The 19,981-nt window shown below is 53.6% G+C and overlaps 7 protein-coding genes across 7 annotated transcripts; 4 read left to right on the forward strand and 3 right to left on the reverse strand.

Moving 5' to 3' along the window:
* Window positions 1-2,919: 2,919 nt before the first annotated feature.
* Window positions 2,920-6,189, forward strand: CTHT_0002820 (uncharacterized protein; the record flags this gene model as incomplete). The annotated part of the gene is made up of 7 exons (XM_006690766.1): window positions 2,920-2,943; window positions 3,089-3,555; window positions 3,610-3,687; window positions 3,739-4,221; window positions 4,278-5,197; window positions 5,686-6,031; window positions 6,102-6,189. 7 exons carry the CDS (start codon window positions 2,920-2,922, stop codon window positions 6,187-6,189), a joined length of 2,406 nt encoding a protein of 801 aa, XP_006690829.1.
* Window positions 6,190-8,273: 2,084 nt separating this feature from the next.
* CTHT_0002830 (uncharacterized protein) lies at window positions 8,274-9,739 on the forward strand (the record flags this gene model as incomplete). Its single annotated transcript, XM_006690767.1, has 5 exons — window positions 8,274-8,682; window positions 8,794-9,012; window positions 9,072-9,260; window positions 9,315-9,467; window positions 9,528-9,739. 5 exons carry the CDS (start codon window positions 8,274-8,276, stop codon window positions 9,737-9,739), a joined length of 1,182 nt encoding a protein of 393 aa, XP_006690830.1.
* Window positions 9,740-10,472: 733 nt separating this feature from the next.
* On the forward strand, window positions 10,473-12,881 carry CTHT_0002840 (uncharacterized protein; the record flags this gene model as incomplete). Its single annotated transcript, XM_006690768.1, has 1 exon — window positions 10,473-12,881. One exon carries the CDS (start codon window positions 10,473-10,475, stop codon window positions 12,879-12,881), a length of 2,409 nt encoding a protein of 802 aa, XP_006690831.1.
* Window positions 12,882-13,238: 357 nt separating this feature from the next.
* CTHT_0002850 (uncharacterized protein) lies at window positions 13,239-14,074 on the reverse strand (the record flags this gene model as incomplete). Its single annotated transcript, XM_006690769.1, has 4 exons — window positions 13,239-13,263; window positions 13,322-13,416; window positions 13,485-13,675; window positions 14,059-14,074. The coding sequence occupies 4 exons, from the start codon at window positions 14,072-14,074 to the stop codon at window positions 13,239-13,241; spliced, it is 327 nt and encodes a 108-aa protein (XP_006690832.1).
* Window positions 14,075-14,914: 840 nt separating this feature from the next.
* Window positions 14,915-15,828, forward strand: CTHT_0002860 (uncharacterized protein; the record flags this gene model as incomplete). Its single annotated transcript, XM_006690770.1, has 2 exons — window positions 14,915-15,304; window positions 15,367-15,828. The coding sequence occupies 2 exons, from the start codon at window positions 14,915-14,917 to the stop codon at window positions 15,826-15,828; spliced, it is 852 nt and encodes a 283-aa protein (XP_006690833.1).
* Window positions 15,829-16,076: 248 nt separating this feature from the next.
* On the reverse strand, window positions 16,077-17,377 carry CTHT_0002870 (uncharacterized protein; the record flags this gene model as incomplete). Its single annotated transcript, XM_006690771.1, has 2 exons — window positions 16,077-16,808; window positions 16,868-17,377. 2 exons carry the CDS (start codon window positions 17,375-17,377, stop codon window positions 16,077-16,079), a joined length of 1,242 nt encoding a protein of 413 aa, XP_006690834.1.
* A 1,044-nt stretch (window positions 17,378-18,421) lies between these two features.
* Window positions 18,422-19,981, reverse strand: CTHT_0002880 (uncharacterized protein; the record flags this gene model as incomplete). The annotated part of the gene is made up of 3 exons (XM_006690772.1): window positions 18,422-19,273; window positions 19,381-19,627; window positions 19,707-19,981. 3 exons carry the CDS (start codon window positions 19,979-19,981, stop codon window positions 18,422-18,424), a joined length of 1,374 nt encoding a protein of 457 aa, XP_006690835.1.

A 19,981-nucleotide genomic window follows, 5' to 3' on the forward strand; every position in this document is an offset into this window, starting at 1 on the left:
GCTGTGTGTCTATATCTCAGTTGGTGACCTTCACAACGTCCCAACACCCTGCGCTCTGCGCTCTGCGCAAGTGCTGTTAACTGGGATCACTGGTGATCGGTGAGGGTGGAGAAATTGATCGACTGCGCGCCGGACAATAATCGTGTCTCCAAAGCTTCCAGACTCTTCTCAGAACCCCATGCACCACGCAGCTGACCTTCTCTTTTGAGAGCGCCCAATTTTGCTTCTCGATCAACTCGTGCACAGTCGCTCAGGTTGAGCGCGGCAAAATCGATGTCGAAGAGAGTTGGGATTGGACTGTGGGAAGCGGGAAGGAAAATCGATGCGCGGCGGTCAGAATCTCGTGGTGTTGGGGGGTTGGAAAAGCGGGCACAGTCTCCAACCGGGATTGTCAATGGCTGGTCCCCGCAATATAAAACTTAATGCCCCTGCTCCCGCCGCAGGCTGGGGAGCGCCCACCGATCGAGCCACCAGGTTTCCTTGCGACAGGAACACAAGATGGCGCGCCCCGTTTGGTGGATGGGGCCCGATGGCACATGGAAGGGGATCCACCCAGCACTCTGCAGGCTATGATTGGCTCGCTCCTGGATAGACTTGCCTGTCCAGGAACCAGTACTGACCCAGCCCCTCTGCGAAATGAGAGTGAGACCATTCGACGGGCCGGTTCTTCCATTGTATCTGGGCCGACGGAAATATGCCTTGAAAGATGGAAGCTTCTTCTCCATCAATTCGAGCGCCAGAAGGTGCGTTGTGAGGCATCAGACGCGGCAGATCTGAGATCACATGTGTTCGTGTGGACTGCGAAGGACCCTGTGATAAGCTACAAGCTGTTTGAAATGCGTGCTCTATCTGTTGATGTGGCGCATGATGTTGGCAGTGTCAACTCAAGATGCTGACGACATGATCGGTACTAACTGATGGATGCGGCGGGGGCTGCGTCAGGTCGCGATGACGCACTTACTACCTTAAAAAAGGCATACACAGTACAGGTCAAAACGTGGACAACGCACACAACTATACAAGTACAGTTGGCAGCGTTGTGCTGGAGCCTAACCAGTTTCTCCTGCGTGGGGTCACGCCAATAGCCATGATAATGGCCAAATTCTAGAGAGAGTATTGGACCTGCGAGCTAGCTGCCAATAATGCATGATGAGCTGGACAATCGCCGCCTGTGCACCCAACAATGACACATAAGTACCTACTTCATCGCAAATGCTTACGGACTGTGAGACCTGTTCACGCAAGGCCAAGACTCATCTGAGAGCCATCACATTATTGCACTGGTTGGCCGGAACATGGCAGGGCTGGCCTGTGCTTCATGCAGGCAATACGGGCAAGAATGGGGGAAAGCGGTTCTCTTCCGCATCATGCCTGCTATGTCCCGAGGGCTGACTCCGAGATTGCGATTTAGACCATGAGCAACTTCACGGTTCAAGCACCCAAAGAACTCTCTGCGAAGTGTTTGAGACTGGAAGCGCCATATTTTTCTGGAAGGAGCAGCAGGCCTTACTCTCAGGCAATGACTTTTGCTGTGAGTTGGGTGCAACAGTGCCCGTACAGTCTCGGTTGATTCAAGAATAGCTGACTGGGAATTCCCAAATGGCAGCAAATCCCCGGATAGGTGCGGAAGCACAGACTTTTTGCTGCTAACCTGGTAGGTCAGCATCTCGTAGCTGGCGCTTCATCTTAGGGATGTTGTTTCAGGGGGATATATCTGTTAGCACTTGCATGCGGTACAAAGCCACTGATGGAGATACCCGCAGTAATGTTGAACTTTATAGTGTTCGAACTCTCGTCAGTGAAACCTTGAGAAGTCCTGGTATATGTACTCTTCGGAAGTTTAGCCATTGAAATGTGGGGGGGCGGTATTTTATTGTCTTTCAGCAAGCATGGGGATTGGTGTATGGTTGACTTCAGCAATCGCTGTTATTTGACCCGTTGTTCCCAGTTTTGTAGGCCAGATGCCATCATTGGCAGTTGAGTGATTAGCGTTTCAAGCCTTCGACCATGCTCTTGACACAACGGCCACCTGTTGTTGGGCTGGGTCGCAGAGGTGAGAACAGCACAAATGTCCTGATCCTAGATCCAATCGAGGACCAATGAATTGACCCTCTGTTGTGATTGATGGTCCATACTGCCAAGTTCATAAAAATGCACAACTTACCCATTGCTTGACAGTGCTCAAGCTTCTTGGCTTCGAAACATTGCCCCTTTGAAAGACCGATACCATCACTCGTCATGTAGAGGTTACATTGGGATATGTGATCTATGCGATCTCGACTAGAACAGTTCCAGGATGTTCCCATAAAATCGTTGCCGCCACCTGTCAAAGCTGAGGCGAATTGAGGTGAAGCTGTTGAGGGTTGAGGACTCGAATGTTTCATTGTTTCAGCTCCAGGCTAATTGGGCGTCTGACCGTGACGAGGTCGGCGCCCCTGGCCCGATGGCCCCTCATTAACCTGTCCCTCATCCGGATGTTTCACCTGATGTAAGCCCAAATCGTTCGTTCCACCTTGTGCAATGTGTTAGAGATATGGACTTTTCTGAACAACCGGCAAGTTGGTTTGCAATCTGGCATGTCAGATTGCGAACGAGAAGGTTTGTGCCTTCTTCGTCGAAACCTAGTCTGGCCGGTTGCAGAGACTTGCATCATCGCAGTGGGGGGAAGTGGAGAGAAACGGCGCTCATCTTGGCAACATTGTGGAGGGGCGCAGGGATCTTGACCGTTTGGGCTTTTTCGCGGGCTTGGCGCCGCCGTGTCTGTCGGAAGCAACGGCTGCCGGACCTTCCGGACCTGTTCAAACCAACTTTTGATTCTTGGAAGAACTCCATCCTTTCGCTCTTTTCTTTGCCACGGAGTCTCAGGCCCGGACACCGACCTTTCTCACAGTTCTTCTGGCATTTGCCTCTTCCCGACCGATGACCCTCTCTGCCGCAGATCCGGTCATAACCATCCAACAGCCCCGGAACCCCGCCACAAACACCCTCCTTCCCGGGTCCCACGTGGACACTTTGAACCTGCACTTTCTCACGCGGTCGAGGGCTGCTGCAAATCAGCCCTATATTTCCCAAGATTTCCACCTCACAGGATCCCCGTCGTCTTCCCTCCAATATCCCGCTGCGGACAATTCCCCTCCAGGGCGAATACTCCCGGCAGTACAGCCAGCAACAGCAGTACCAATACAGCTACCACCAGCAACAACCTGACGACGACGATCTTAGCTCTCTTGGAAGCTGGACAGACACCGGTGACATTGGAGACCAGCACGCCGATGACGACGATCCAGTGCGCAAACACCTAGAAGAACAGGGAGCTCTCAGCGACCAGATCCTGGTTGGTGTGCTGAAGCGCCAGCATAATCGAGCCCGTTCGAGGTCATCATCGCCATCTTCAGGTAGTCGGTCCTCGTCGCAAGACCGCGCCAGTCTTCGCAAAGATAGGATCCGGATACCTACCGTTGCGCATCGCGAGGTGCCCTGGGCTGAGCGTCTGCTCGCTGCTTTCATGATGGGGCGCTCTAAGGGAATTCATGGCTTGACAGGCAAGCCTTTGCTGTTGGTCAAGCCCGTTGATCCTTGTTTCCTTCAACATGCTGATGTTGATCACAGATATTTCACCTCTATTTTTGTTTCGTTAGGGGTCTTCCTCTTTGGATATGACCAGGGTGTTATGTCGGGAATTATTACGTTAGTCTGTTCCTGTTGTGCCTACAGGTATGGTTACTGACCAGTGCGCAGAGGGGAGTACTTCAAGGAGTACTTCCATGATCCCACATCAGCCGAAATCGCAACCATGGTTGCCATCCTCGAAATTGGTGCTCTCATATCCTCTCTCCTGGTTGGGAGAATCGGTGATATCATTGGACGCCGAAAGACCATTCTGTACGGGTCATGCATATTTTTTGTTGGAGGTGTTTTGCAGACATTTGCCCACTCCATGGGTATGATGATGATTGGCCGAGTCCTTGCTGGTGTTGGTGTTGGCATGCTGTCAACAATCGTTCCAGTTTACCAGTCGGAGATCTCGCCACCTCATAACCGTGGTCATCTCGCATGCATCGAGTTTTCTGGGAACATCATTGGGTACACAACTTCGGTTTGGGTGGACTACTTCTGCTGGTTTATCAAGGGCAACTTGTCGTGGCGGTTACCTTTGTTCATGCAATGCATCATGGGTGCCCTACTCGCTGCAGGCAGCCTGATCATCGTAGAATCCCCCAGGTACGCTGTTGAGTATCAGATCGAGGAAGTTAACGTTGAGTCTAACATTGCGACAGATGGCTTTTGGATAACGACCATGACGAGGAGGGTATGGTGGTGATTGCCAACCTATACGGTGGAGGAGATATCCACAACCCTCGTGCGCGAGATGAGTTTCGTGAGATCAAGCTCGACGTCCTCCTTCAAAGGCAGGAAGGCGAACGAACATATCGCGACATGTTCAGACGCTATGGGAAGCGTGTTTTTATCGCCATGTCAGCTCAGGCGCTCGCCCAGTTCAACGGGATCAATGTTATCTCCTATTACGCCCCGCTTGTATTTGAGCAAGCTGGTTGGCGTGGTCATGACGCTATCCTCATGACAGGTATCAACGGCATCACTTACTTCCTGTCGACAATCCCGCCATGGTACATAGTAGACCGATGGGGGCGGCGGCCGATTTTGCTATCCGGAGCCGTCGCTATGGCCATAGCCTTAGTACTCATCTCGTACTTCATGCACCTCAACATCTCGTCGACACCAAAAATCGTTGTCCTTCTTGTCGTAATCTATAATGCCGCATTCGGTTACTCATGGGGCCCGGTCCCTTGGCTCTACCCCCCTGAAATCCTGCCCCTGAAGATACGTTCCAAGGGTGCTAGCCTATCGACAGCAACCAACTGGGCATGTAATTGGCTTGTGGGCCAGATGACGCCAATTTTGCAGGACTGGATCACATGGAGGCTGTATTTGATCCACGCCTTTTCTTGCATCGTCAGTCTGGTTGTTGTCTATTTCCTTTACCCCGAGACCCGCGGTGTCCGTCTCGAGGAGATGGACGCCCTCTTTGGAGACGAAAATCGCACCCAAAGCTCTGGCGAATCCGACGCTCTTTTGCGTCCTGGCTCCTCAGACGGCATCGGCCTTAGTCATGGCAATGACGACAGCAAGTATTCAGCTAGTCATTCTGGTGGTGGTAGGAGAAGCGTCTTCAAAGGTCTGGTTGCCAGGGTGATCAGCCGTGGAAGCTCGAACGCTTCGAGGACCGGCAGGCGATATACGAGACTTGGGCAAGAAGAAGAATGAGATGAATAAAAATGAATGATATCCTACGATAAACAGGTTCTGAATACCTAGGAATTATATATACTTAGTGAGATCTCTTGCCCCTGAAGAGTGCTGTAAATCTCTGCCTAAGCGGCCATAATAGGACAAGAGGGCTTTTTAGGATCTTCAGCCAGAGATCTGGGGCAAGCATCTGCTTTCTTTAAAGCTCATCAAGCCCAGCACATATGGCTTCAATGCAACTTGTTCGGGGGCTGAGGAGTACAATAAACAAACTTGCGATCTTGATGCCGTTGGACCCATGTGGTCCGTGCACCCACTCACCCACTTTTTCTGCCCCTCCCATCGGCAGGGCCAACTCAGATCGCACAGCCATCGCCATCGTTCACACCTTGACGCTATCCCCCAATCTCACAACAGCAATGCCAGACAAGCTTGAGCTCATTCATGCCTACCGAAAGCTCTTACGCGCCGGGCTTCGGGCGGTGCAGTTTTCGCAACCGTCGCGATGGTCGTTGACACAGCAGTTGCGCGCAGGATTTCGTGATCCCAACGGCAAGTTTGAGCCAGAGCGCATTCGGCGTACTATTTGGTTTTTCAACGCCGCAGCGCAGCAGCGCGGGATTGAGCACCGAATCCTCAAGAACCTGTGTCGCGTGCATTGGGAGCGGTTTAGCCCCACGCGGACGCCCACATGGAAGTCGGTGCTCAAGCAGCAGGAGATGAAAGCTAAACAGGAGGAGAAGATGAAGGGAGCGAAGGGAAGGTAAGTTCGGCTAAATTTCTGCTGGGGCGAGGGAGCTTGAATTGAGAGCTGATGTGACTCGGGGGGAAAGGGACGATGTCATCAGTGGGACGGAGTACGAGCACTATGAGCGAACCATTGCCATGCTCAATGACACGATGCATCTGTGTCTGAGATGACAAGCAGCGCCAGTGAGGTTTTGTCTCTCTGGGCTCTGTGAGAGCCTCCTGCGCGTAGTGTGCTCATGTCCAGCCCCGGTGCCGATTGCTTGCCCCACACACACCTCCCGCATCGTGTCTTTTTAAGGTTGCTTCCGCACCCCCGGGAGCGTGCCGGCCGGTGCCGAGAGGGTGCGCAGTCAGCAAAATGTGGGCGATAACAAATTACTTCACGAGAACATGGCTACCGGTATGATGGTTTTTGATTGGTGCAAGAGGAGTTGGAATGGAAGATGGCACTGAAGGAACTCAGAGGGGTTCAAAACATCCTACCTCACTTTTCCGATCACCATCCAATGGATCTCTTTGGTCCCAAGTACCGGTTGTTGAAAGCCGACGGGTATTGAATGAACGAGTCGAGTCGGAGCTGGCGTTGGAACCGACAGAGCGATGCAGCCCTCCGAGTGGAGCATTCATGATCTTCGTTGGTCTGGCGCAGGAAAAAGTCATGAGTGTGCCCACCCGGGAGACTGCATCCTGATATCATCAGCACATATTAGGGGGCAAGTCGGGCAAAGGCAGCGGTTTGGATACTTATAAGCCAGATTCGACACAGAAATCTGACCATGTACTACATATGCCACATATACAGATTAATCAATGAAACTCGACCTACGGCGGGGCTTTTGGCGGCTGTGACATGGAGGGTAAATGCAACAAACGAGACGCAGCTTTTGATCGGTAAACGAGCGGGAGCTGCAGGGGTGCCTCGATTGGGCAGGCGATGCTGCAGCAATGACGTTGGTGGTGGCAGCTCCCCAGTACATTGCCACGGTACGATCCGTTATCATTGGGAAGCTGGGATGCAAAAAAGATTTGCAGTGACGCTGAGTTCTCGATTGTTCGATCTTTCACATTTGAATCTCTGCCCAACTTAGTGCTCCTGTAGCCTGTGAGCCGCGACTCTTGCCGCTGTCCAGGCCCAGCACTGCCCTCCCGACGCCGAGGTCGGCCCCGCAGCTCGATTTCGGGCGCTGAGTCGTCAGGGCCGAGCGTGGACCGCTGCGTCCTGTGACTGTGGTGGAGATCCTCCCACTGCGGCATCTGTTCGGCGTCCAAGCAGATCGCTGCCCCGGCAAGAGCTTTTGACCAAAACCACCACCGCCCAAGCACTCCATCCCGTCGTGACAAGCATCTTCGTGCTGCAGCTGCAACCCCGCAATTGAGCTGCACTCGCACCCCTCCAAGCACTGCCAAATCTACTTTCAACGACCTTTGCCTTGCCGACCACAACCCATTTGCCACTTGTCGCGCATCCCCCGAGTATCCTCCTCTGCGCTGCGCTGTCGCACGAACCACTCGACGCGACTTCCCCGCCGTGAGCTAGCCAATTGACGTCGATACTCGACCTCCTTTAGCTCTCTAATAGCTTTCGGCTAGGGCCTAAGTCTCGACTGAAAGGGCAATTTACTCGACAGCCTCTGCGCTCTTCCTCGATCTCCGACCCTCCCTCCTCAGTAACCTGTGCTTCCCGCAGCAGACGAGCGCCAGCCTGAGCCGAAGGACGTCATCATCATAAGAGAAGCGCTCGGCTCCGTGCATGTGACTGGCAGTTTAAGGAGCATACGCATCCTCATCACTGCTAAATAGGGCTCCCTTGCCGCGGTGTTGCTGAAGATTGGGGTCTCGGCTCCTGTCCGATTGCCGGGTCACCGTCTGGGGGAGCTGACGGCTGCTTGAGTGGGAGGCGGACGTCGGAGGTTGTATACTTGCCGGCCCTGAGATGCAACAACACTTGAGACGAAAACACGAAAAGCAGAAAAGCCAAGCCACAACTGAAACGATCGCGTCAGTGAAGGACCGTGTCTTGAGGGTCTATAAGAGTCGGGACGGTCGCATATGAAATGACTGCTGCTGAGTTTCCAACTGCCACTTCTTCAACTGCCACAACTGCTACCACGTCGACGAACAACACAAACGACAGCCCTCGCCGCCACCCCTACGCCAGTCTCCCAACTCCTGACAGCAACGACAGCAGGAGCAGGGGTCCGTTGCTACAAAATGCCCCAGTCCACTGCCTGCAGCACACACACTTACTTTCCGCGATGCCCACACCGTATTCTTCACAAACGGCTCAGCAGCAACAGAGGCCCGGCAACCTGAATCAGCGCAACGGCCTGCCTGATGAAGACCTATGTCCCGACCCGCGGTTGGCAACGGCTGCGGCGGCTGCAGCTGCCTTGAAGGCTAGCAGTAGCACCGCGACCACTACACCGGCCATCCCTTCCGCGGCAGTTGGCACTGCTTCTACGGGCAATGGACTAACGAGCTTCCAGCGACTGGTAAAACAGTACCGCATCGAGGTCGCTGCGTCGGCGTCTAGCGTGCTCTCAACGCTGACCACCTTCCCCCTTGACAGTGTTAAAACGCGTATGCAGACCTACCGATACGCAGGATTCCTCGACTGCGTGCGGCATACTTATCAGAGGGAGCATCTCAGGGGGTTCTTTAGAGGTATGGGCTTGACATGACTTGTCCAAGCTTGGCAGACCGTGTGTTGATCGTCTTTGTTCTACGAGAGTCTGGGAAGGGATCGGCTGACATAGTTGTCTGTTCGTGATCTAGGAGTCACGGCACCAATGGCGAGCATCACGCTTGTGCGGACTGTTTCGTTCTCGATTTACCAACGGGCGAAGCTTGCTTATTGCGAATGGGTCGAGCGCAACTTTGGCGTTGATGTGTTAGGCCATGTTAGCTCGCAAGGGTCATATCCCAACTTTTGGTCTGTCGCCACGTTTGGTGCGGCTGGCGCGACGGCCGGGTCGTGTATTACCGTCATTGCTTGTAAGTTACTTGATTTGCGGTTGATTTGGCATTTACTAGACTAACATGATCCTCTTCAGGTCCTTTTGAACTCACCAAGCTGAGCGCCCAGGTCTCAGTGTTGATGGCAGACAAGAAGAATTGCCCCCGGCCTGAGAGCCATGCGATCGCGGCCAGCTATCAGAACAAGGGCACTTTCCAGACTCTCGGTAACATTATCAAACACCGCGGATTTGGCGGCCTGTATACCGGGTTTAGCTTGCATTTGAGTAAGGCTTTTCTTCTGCAGCAAATTTCAGGTTCTTATGTTGACTGTTGTTCAGTGCGGGACACTCTCGGAACAGCCACATACTTTATGACGTACGAAAGCAGCAAACAGCTGCTGACCACATTTGGCGGCGATGGCACCCACTCCAATCCCTTAGCAGTTCTTGTTGCTGGTGGATTGTGTGGTATCGTCTCTTGGGCCTTGATCTGTATGCTGTTCCCCTGTCCTTTTTGTACGGTATAGTAGCAGCTCGACTAACGTCAAACAGACCCTGTGGACTCGGCCAAGAGCATCTACCAGCGCAACTCACTCATGTACTCCAAGGGCCAAAAGGTCGAACCGGTTAAGATCCGGTTCTTCCAGAGAAACATGTACCGCGGTTTGGGCGTGTCTATGGGCCGCTCGTGCGCTGTCAACGCCATTTTCTTCTCTTCATTCGAGTTTCTCAAGAAACGAATCAAAGCTATGGAGGAACCATGAGTCCGACAGGCTTGTTTTGTACCATTCTATTTACGGCCCACGCTATGTTATCCTACGATTTTAACTCTCTTGTTTTCAACAAAAAAAAAAAAAAGAGACACATACCTCAGGGATTGTATTGATATATCCCCTGTCTAGCATGTACTCTTCATGTATGAGACATTTGGATAACATGTATAAAAATGCTAGAGGCGGCGGCGATGGGAGACATGTCATTGGGCGGGCATTTGGCATTGGGGCGGACGACTGCATATACGATGGAAGTGGACATGCATTTGGCTAGAGTATCTAGTGTATTACTACGTATCAGAATACGTATAAACAATATGGCAATTGATCTAAGACATTTCGACAAACTCCTGTTGTTCGGGAATCGAGATGATGAGATAATGCGCCTGGAAGTTGTTTATTTTTGTTCAAAATTGTATCAGGGCCCAGTACTAGTGTTAATGGAGCTACACAGTGCCGATTACAGTGTTGAGTTGAATATTGCTGGTCGCGCACTGTCTGCCTTTGTGGCACCCTGTCGATTTCACAAGCAGTTTTTTTCTTCCCATCCGGAGCAAATCAACAATGAAGAGATGCATTAAGCGTGGAATGTGAGCTACAATTTCACTCCATGCAATGCCGTTTTGATGTAAGCTCCATGATACCCTGAGGAGCTAATAGGGCGTATACCCAGTTTCATTTTTCCCTCTTTATTTTTCCTTGCTTCCCCCACTCTCCCATAGTCATGTCGCGGCGTCCCACACTCCGGCTGGGACTCGACCGCGATGTGTACAACATCGTGCTCAACCTCGAGCAACAGGGGACAGACGAAAACGGAAAACGCCCGCGCCTGACTGTTGACTATGTCTACGACACGATCAAGCGCTCGAACTCAAGCCTCGCGCGCCAGAAGAAGCGCATGCTGGAGGACTCCATCGAGCGGGTGCTGGCCGTCCGCAAGGAACAGGCCAAAGCCGAAGAAGAAACCGACTCAGACGACCTGATCGAGGCTCAGGAGCGCGAGCGCGAGCGCCAGAAAGCTGCGCAGGCACAGCGCGACGCTAATCTGCTGAACCGCCAGATTGCGAAATCGTGGGGGTTTGCTTCATCACCGGGGGCCAAGGCGGCCGACGGGGAGAAGGGCACCGACACCGGCTCGATTGCGACACCTGCTCCTGCCACTCCAGCTGTGGCAGAAAACATGGCTGCTGATACCCCCACCACTTCTACAGGGCCAGTCCTTCCTGCCAGCAGCACCGACAGACAGCCCAACGGCGAGCCGCGGCCGAAGAAGCGCAAGGCGGCGCCGAAGGAGATCGACCGGACGCCACCGACTAAGGTGTCCATCTTGGACATTGCTGGTGTGGATGACACGCTGCAACGGCTGCTGAAGGAGGTGTGGTTCCCGTTACGCGGTGGAGAGGCTTGCGAGAAGATGGGCTACCGCTACGACAATGGCGTGTTGCTGCATGGTCCTTCGGGCTGCGGCAAGACGACTCTGGCACACGCGATTGCGGGCAGCATCGGCGTGGCCTTCATTCCAGTGTCAGCCCCGAGCGTTATCGGTGGGACGTCAGGCGAGTCGGAGAAGAACATCCGCGATGTGTTCGACGAAGCCATCAGACTCGCCCCTTGCCTGATCTTCCTGGACGAGATCGACGCCATTGCCGGCCGTCGCGAGAGCGCCAACAAGGGCATGGAGAGTCGTATCGTCGCCGAGATCATGAATGGCATGGACCGCATCCGGCAGAACACGCCACTGGGGAAGAACGTGGTTGTCCTCGCTGCCACCAACCGTCCGGAATTCCTAGACCCGGCTATCCGTCGCCGCTTTAGCGTCGAGATTGACATGGGCATGCCGAGCGAACGTGCTCGTGAGCAGATTTTGCGTTCCCTTACTCGCGATCTGTCGCTCGCCGACGACATCAACTTCAAGGAGCTGGCGAAGATGACTCCGGGCTATGTCGGCAGCGATCTGCAGTATGTAGTCAAAGCTGCAGTCTCGGAATCCTTCCAAGCCAACATCGACTCGCTTCTTGCCCAAGCGCGTGCTAAGCACCCAGCCGACCACTTGGCCAATGTTTCTCAGCCCCAGCGCGACTGGCTCCTGCTCGAGGCTCACCGCGACGAAGAGGTCTCATGGCCCTCGACCAAGATTACCATGGAGCAGTTCCGCAAGGCTGTCTCCCTGGTTCAGCCGGCCTCCAAGCGCGAGGGCTTCAGCACAATCCCCGACACGACCTGGTCGCACGTCGGCGCGCTGGAGGATGTGCGCAAGAAGCTCGAGATGTCAATCATCGGCCCCATCAAAAATCCAGAACTCTTCACCCGCGTCGGCATTAAGCCGGCAGCGGGTATCCTCCTGTGGGGCCCCCCCGGCTGCGGCAAAACCCTCGTAGCCAAGGCGGTCGCCAACGAGTCTAAGGCCAACTTTATTTCCATCAAAGGCCCCGAGCTTCTCAACAAGTACGTGGGCGAGTCGGAGCGGGCTGTGCGCCAACTCTTCTCGCGCGCCAAGTCTTCTGCCCCGTGTATCCTCTTCTTCGATGAGATGGATGCGCTGGTGCCGCGGCGTGATGACTCGCTCTCGGATGCGAGCGCACGCGTGGTTAACACGCTGCTTACGGAGCTAGATGGTGTGGGTGATCGTAGCGGTATCTACGTCATTGGCGCGACAAACAGGCCAGACATGATCGACGAGGCTATTCGTCGCCCTGGTCGGTTGGGCACGTCGATCTATGTTGGCCTCCCATCAGCCGAGGACAGGGTGAAGATTCTGAAGACCTTGTACCGCAATACGGTCAAGGCACCCAAAAAGAGGGAGGGCACAAACGGAGAGGATGTGGATATGACCGATGCTGCCGCTGAGCAACAGCACCAAGGGACCACGGATGCCGACCTGGAGAAGGTGGCCTTGGATCTGCGCTGCACTGGCTTCTCCGGCGCTGATCTAGGTAACTTAATGCAGGCGGCGGCTCAGGCCTGCTTGGAGAGAGTGTATACGCAGAGACAGCAGAAGCGCAAGGAGGGCGGCAGCGTTGCAGAGGAGGAAGAGATCGAGCCGGTCATTACAATGGAGGACTGGGAGAAGGCGCTTAACGAGGTCAAGCCGAGTGTCAAGGATCCGGAAAAGTACATGCATAGCGGGTTTTAGAGACGGTCATATTTGGGCCTTTTTCTCTCGCATATAGACCGGTTAGGAAGACAACATACCCCAGGCACTAGGAAGCGTAGCTTTAATCTCAAAAGGAGTCGGGAATCATTTCATAGGTCGCCAGGCACGTCCTCTCATCTCGTCTAGTGAAATCCGCGTCTATGGTACAGTAGTACAGGTGTTTGTCGTGGTATGCGTGATGTGCTTGAAGCCCTTTACAACATTCGGCTTCCCCGTCTAATGCAAAACAATGGTAGGGTGGTGAACAGGACGCATCAAGGAACTCCGCCCTACCCCGGGGCCATTTTCTATTAGTAATAATACAACAGACACCCAAACTCCGAATTACGCCGCAGTTTAAGCAGTAGCCTCCTTGAGGTAGCTGTGGAGAGGTCAGCACGTGCATCGTCAGAGATCGACCGACCATCGGGGCAACGTACGTGATAAGGTCGTTCCTGTCCTTCTCCTTCTTCAGACCACCGAAGGCCATCTTGGTGCCAGGAATGTACTTCTTGGGGTTCTCAAGGTACTCGAACTGCAGGGAATCAGCTAAAGCTCACTTTGTATGACTGGATATCAGGATAACTTGGGGGTTAGACGCACCAAGGAGTTCTCATCCCAAACGACACCCTTTTGCTTGTTGGCATCGGTGTAGGCGTAGCCCTCAACAGCACCGCTCTTGCGGCCGAAGAGGCCATGAAGAGCAGGGCCAGTCTTGTTGCCGCCGCCAGCCTCAACGGTGTGGCACTGAGCGCAGCGGGTCTTGAAGAGGTTGGCACCCTTCTTAGCGTCGCCTGTGTTATTGCGCCGTCAGCAATTTATTCTGCACCGGAACAGATAAGTTCTTGATGCGTCCCGTCTAGCGTTCGATACCTCTCGATCCGTTCTGCGGCCTGCCGAGCCATGCTATGTGCCTTACCGTACGCCATCCATCTCTGCGTCCTAAGGGTGAAAATGACGCACGTGCTTGTGCAACGACGAGGGGCGCGGGATCTTTGGCAGGTAACAGACACCGAACTATGTCTGAACGTTCCAAGCTCGACGGTTGTCGCCTGCCAGGACTGCCAATGTATATTGAGGGCACATGCAAGACCAATTGGCTAGGCGGCTGCGGCAGGGTCGCGCAGCAGTCCGGACGGAGGTCGAGCGCACACTCGCTAAGGGTGGCAGTACTCACCCTGGCTGAAGCCCATCTTGACGGTTATAGGTTATTAAGAAAGAGAAAGGTGTGTTGAGGAAGGCGGATTGGCGGAGAGATAACAAAAACGGCTAGGAAATCGTGGCCGAGTGTTTATGGAAGAGAAGGGAGAAGGAAGAAGAGTCGAGAAAAAATTCGGGACCACGTCGCGCAGATGTTTGTTGGCCGCTGCCCTCCGCTCAGCCCGCTCTGCGATTTGCGCCCGCAGGCATTGGCCGGAAATTTTTGGCATCCACTTCCATCCAGCAATTTCACTCCAGCATGACGCCGCGCCAAGCCCTTGTCTTCCCCAAAGGAGCCACTGTGGGCTTGGGGTTTGGACCCGCTATGTAGAAGCATTGACCAATAACAGGCGGCCAGTTAGTCATTCACGGCGGGCAAACTCGGGATCGTCCGGCAGGGTCTCTCCGCGATCCGGTCTCTCCGTTCCAGGATTCCCGTATTCTTGACCGCCTGGCTGGCTCTGTCAAGCCTCACTGCACCACCTCATCCTCCAGCCACATAAGGCGAGGAGCTGACAGATCAAAACTTCAGCCTTCCATGCGCGGCTGCGGTGGGCTGGGCGGATGACCCCACCAAGTCAGCGACAGCACTGGCCAAGCGCGCTATGCTCCATTTTGCTGAGAAGTATGGCAAGGGAAGTTGACAATCAAGCTCGGCGTTAGTCATGTCACTCGGCGACCATAAGCTCTCCCGTCTCTCGAATTGACGCTGTATCGTCTTAATCTGAAAAAGAAAAAAAAACAGAAATAGGAGGACATCCAAGAGCTTCCCAGCCCTCAATTGCCCGTTCCGCCAGACCCGAGTGATATAAAACAGCCCTTTCCCTTCAGCCATGTCCTCCGCGACGGCGACAATCCCGCGGTTCCTGCTCCCACAAACAGGCTCAATATGGCGGCGCCAGATTTTCGTTAGGGTGCCAACCACTTGGACATCGCAGTTAACTCCCTTGACTCCCGTTATCATCCGGCTATCTAGTAGCAACAGCAAGCCTGCGACCAATGCCCAAGGTCAACGCCTGCTCGCAAAGCCAGAGCGCTTCACACCTCCTTCACATCCATCAGCGTTACCGAGGAAAAATGCCCCTCGTGTCTATGGCGGCGACCTTAGTGCTGAGGAGAAGAAGGCCCAGGAAGAGAAGCACTACCCGGGGCTGCCGCCACCGCCGGGGTCCAAAGCATACAAGTTCATCCATAGCCGCTGGATCCATGTCAGCATCACTCTTGTATGTCTAAAATTTACGTGGCCTTCATTTTGTATTGGAATAACATTCTAACTGCTATGCAGGGAACCCTCACAGTCCTCACCATTTGGACCCTCGTCCTCGACTTCCAAAAGAATTCACCCTTCGCCGACATGCTGCCCTCAACTTCGGACTTCCTTGCCCGCCCGCTCACCTCCTTGTACATGGTGGTCGAGGTACTGCGGCTGCACGAGGCACATAAGTCGGCACAGATCGCTGAGAAGCGCAAACGCTATGTCGAGGATGTGGCCAAGCGGCGCGCGTACCGCAAGGCGCACGGCCTTCCTGAGGAGGTTGGCCTGTTCAACCAGCCGATGGCGCGCATCAAGACAGATGAGGAGATCGAAGAGGAGAAGAGGAAGGCAGCAGAGGAGAAGGAGCAGCAGCGGCTGCAAGAAGAGGAGGAAACAAAGAGGAGAAAAGACCCGGAGGTAAGGCCGCTGACCGAGGAGGAGCGGCAGGAAGTCGTCAAGCAGATCAAGGGGAAGTGGTTGGGTATCTTTTGATTACTTTCCCGTCTGTCTCCCTCTATAGTGACAGATGGATATGTACATCTACAACAGTGTAAAATACCACTGTGATGGGACAGGGGCTTGGAAGTTTTGTTAAGGAAGGGTCAGGGCGCAGACAGGTTAGGAAGAAAAGGGGGCCATAGAACAAAGCCAGTCATGCCATGACAAATACAACACAAAGAGACCAATTCCCATCTCTTTCCACAAGCACCATATCGACAACCAAACCCCCATACACCGCTTTATGTCAGCTCGACACCCTCCAGGGCGTCTAGTACCTCGTCTACAACGCCTCCTTTCTCCAGCACTTTCTGCACCAAGGCTCCAAGCACCAGTCTCTTCGCACCTCCTCTCGGAGCCCTCCAAACGCCCTCAATTGGCTCAATCGGCTCTGAGATCTTCCCGCTCTCAACTTTTTGCTGCGGTTGTCCATTTCCATTCGTGCCGCTACTACTCGTCGTCCCATAGATAGCTGCTGGATTTGTTGAGTTAGGCACACCCGGCGGGGTCAGCCTTGACGGCGGGTCAATCGTGCGGATAGACAGAAGGCGCAGTTTCCTGCCGCGCTTCGCGGCGTCGGCGCTGTCTGGCCCTGCCGTGGCCGTGGCTGTTTCTTTTTGCGCGTCGCTCTCGTCCGGATCGACATCGGTCGCGGTGACTGAGACAGCAAGCGCCACATCGGCGACGGCTAGTTCTTCCTTGGAAGGATCAAAGAGTATGTTGTTGCCGACAGCCATGACTAGGAGAGTGATAGGAGGACGAGTAGTGGGTTGTGTCGGCGAGGATTTGGAAGATTTTGATGCTGATGATGAGCGAGGGAAGAGATAGGGAGCGACAGCCCAGTCGTCGTCAAAATACGGGTCTTCATCACCTTCGGACTTCAAACGCGGTAGACGGGTCGAGAGGAGCGCAAGGTGAGTTGTAAGGGATAGTAGGGGTAGGGGGTACGAAAGCGGTGGTGAGATGAGCAGGATCTGTGAGCAGGTCAGTTAAACGTTTCTTCCGTACTCCAAGACATCATTAACAGACTTACATCAATATACAACTTCCAATGGTACCGCCGATTAATCCATAACTTCTTCACAAATTCGCCATCTGCCAGCAACGCCTCCCCTAATAATTGCGCCAAAAACACCATCCCCGAGTCGTCATCTCTAACTCCGGGAATTTCAACAGTTATTTCAACCCAAGATGCCTCGCCAGTCCTGTTATCCGCACCAACCTTGGCATACCCTTCTTCATCATCGACATCCATGTCGCCCGCGCTCGCAACCAGCAACCCAACCTCCTCATCCTCCTTGCTGCGCGAGACCGTCTTCTCAACCTCAGCCTTGACCCCCACAATCGCCTCGGTGCCGTCAGCAAAACACACGCGCGCGCTGCCGTTCGCACCAGGCAGGATGCCAGTCTCGGCGATGAGCGGACGAAACTGTGTCGGCGACCGGCCGTCCGGGCGTATTGGCGGCGTCAAGGAGAGCGACGCGTGCAGGTAGGCGAGCTCTGCGGGGGAGAGAAGGACGTGTTGTGATGATGCAGCCGACATGTTGTGTTATATTTCAACAGAGTTTTTGCTTGTGTCCAAAGGGGTAGTTTGTTTGCGGAGTAGGCTTGGCTTGTTCTGTCGTCGTCAAGGCAAGGCTGTGATGATGAATGACTTCCGAAGGTGCTTCAACGAGGGTAATGTGTCCCTGGAAGGGCTTGTTTGGCAAGATTGAGCAGGGACATTAGTCGCTAAGCATAAGACGACACAAATTCGTCACTTTTCCTTTCCTTGTTCCTTGCCAACCGACTGACTGAAATTGATGTCGACTTTCGTTGTTTGTAGCCGGCTCTGAAATTTTGGGGCCGAGTGGAGGGGCCAGACAGAGTCTTGGCATACCAGGCCAGTGTGGGTCTAGAGCGCAAGGCTGGCGGGGGACTGAAGGGTTGATGTGGGGCATTTTTAGCCACATCTGGGGTGAACATATCACAGTTTGCTTGCATCACCAACATTCACAAACCTCACTTTCACTGAAAGTTTTCATATCTGGCATCCCGCAATAAATGACATCCTGATCAATTCTTTCCTGGGTAAACAGAATGTTAGATCAGTAAAAATCGTTAAGGCAGCCAGACATGTTCTATCCAATGAGGTAGTTAAGGCCAAGCACAATGAACTAAGAGCGGAACAAACAGTTCTCCAGGAGATTGCCATGATGCTTTGCTCTATATACAACAGGTTGTTATCAGATATATATATATATATAAAAGGACTAGTCAGTTAATATGCCCATATGTAGTCGTGATACTCGTGCGCAATAATACAATCTTAGGGGGTAATTACCCCATCTTAAGTCTCCGAATGAGGGTATCAAGACTAGCCTGTCGGGTTCAAACCTCACCAAGAAGTCAGATATAGAGAACTACAGCGCAATGCCTCAATAGTTTTTGTTCTCAAGTCATGCCCTCACCGTCCAGCATTCAGAGATAAGAAGTTTTACGAGTCGTGCGCGGGCCGAAGCGAGAACCCTGCTTAAGGCATCCTCGCTGCCCTCAATAAGATCAGATGCCGTGCCGCAAACCTGCAGTTGAGAAATAAATTCCTTTATCATATCCAAGGAGAAGACGGCATAGCATCCACCCGCCCTGTCCGCTCCAGCCACAAGCTACTCACGGACGCAGGCGACCGTAACGAGGCTTCTGGAGACGTCCTGCCCGTCAGGGCCTGAGCTGATATTGGGCTGGGTGATGGCCCGATAGGCGACATGGGATGATAGGTTGACAAATGTCGATAAGTTGATGGGGGACGGGGAGGGGCAAGAGCAGGTTGCTTCTCTTGTTGTATTGGTGACAATGTGGAGGAATCCCTATTTTTGTCTTTGCCTTGTTGTGTTTGTGATGTAGAAGAGAAGGTATTCTCGTGTGAAGACGATCCTGGGGCTGGCGAGTACCTTTCTTTGTCGTGCGCTGAAGAAGAAGGCTCTGGATATTCCTGGTCTCCTGCTGGAGTGAGAGGAGACACAGGCGAGACAGGGGATACTGGGATGCGATCTTTCGGCACTTCAGCCTCGAGCTCAACAGGCGCAGGTTGGCGAGACTTGCTAGCATTGGCAAGCATGCTTGCCATGGACGCCATAGACATGTGCTTGTGGTGTTGGTAGATCGTGGGAGAAGCGCGGGGAGAAGTGTCTTCGTGGAGTTCGTATGGCGGTCCATGCGTGCCACCAATCGGCATAGATGGAGTCATTGGCTTCTTGGGAGGAACTGGAGGGCGAAACGACTCATACGATGAAGACTCAAGATTGACCCTCCTGTTGCGCCGGTACAAGATGATGGCTAAAGCAGTCAAGGCTGCCAACAGAAGAGCTCCCACAGCAGCGCCAACGGCGATCCCGATCACGGCCTGTTTACTAACAGTTTCGGTTGACGAAGACGATGAATCATTGATCTGAGTATGGCCCTGGTGAGTTGGGGTAGCTAAAGTGGTAAAGCTTGAAGTTGATGCTGTGCTCTAACTTGAGCCGTTAGTCTGACTTGCAAAGAACAATCGATGATATAAACACTCACAAGGTTGGCAAATTGTAAAGGTAACGTCGGATCGCCTTCTTTGAAGCGAACCTGAATGCCATAAGCAGTGATTCCTCCCCCGAGCTCGGCAACGTCTGTAGTGCTGCTAATTTTACCATACTTGACGACTGTTGCCATGAACACAGCAACTGAAGCACCCCATGTCGTGGTGCAACCTAAATGCGGTTGCTGTTTCTGCAGAACTCCCACAACAGGAGTTGGCGTTGGACACTCGTAAGGGAGTTGACTAACTCGAAAAAAACATGTCTTAGCCCACAGTGCACACATCATTAATACCGAGTGGCACATTAGGTGAGGCAACATACGTTGGACAACATATTACTGCCGTTTCTGTCTCCAGTCCCAAGCTCACGGGGGAGAGACTCGAGCAGGCGGCTGTGTAGCCGGTCGGACACCAGGCCGGCGAGTAGTACTGGGTAGGTGAGGGTTCATAGCCGCTCGGGAAGCAGTGAGAGCCGCGAGTGTAAAGAGGGCCCTGGATGTAACTGGACTCGGCTCCTGACCAGACCTGGTAGATCGCGTCAGTCGCACAGCCTGACGGCGCCTGCCATGTCGTTGTCACAGGAGCAGTGGCCGTCAT

This window comes from Thermochaetoides thermophila, assembly GCF_000221225.1.
Source record: "Thermochaetoides thermophila DSM 1495 unplaced genomic scaffold scf7180000011806, whole genome shotgun sequence".
Taxonomy (NCBI): Eukaryota; Fungi; Ascomycota; class Sordariomycetes; order Sordariales; family Chaetomiaceae; genus Thermochaetoides; species Thermochaetoides thermophila.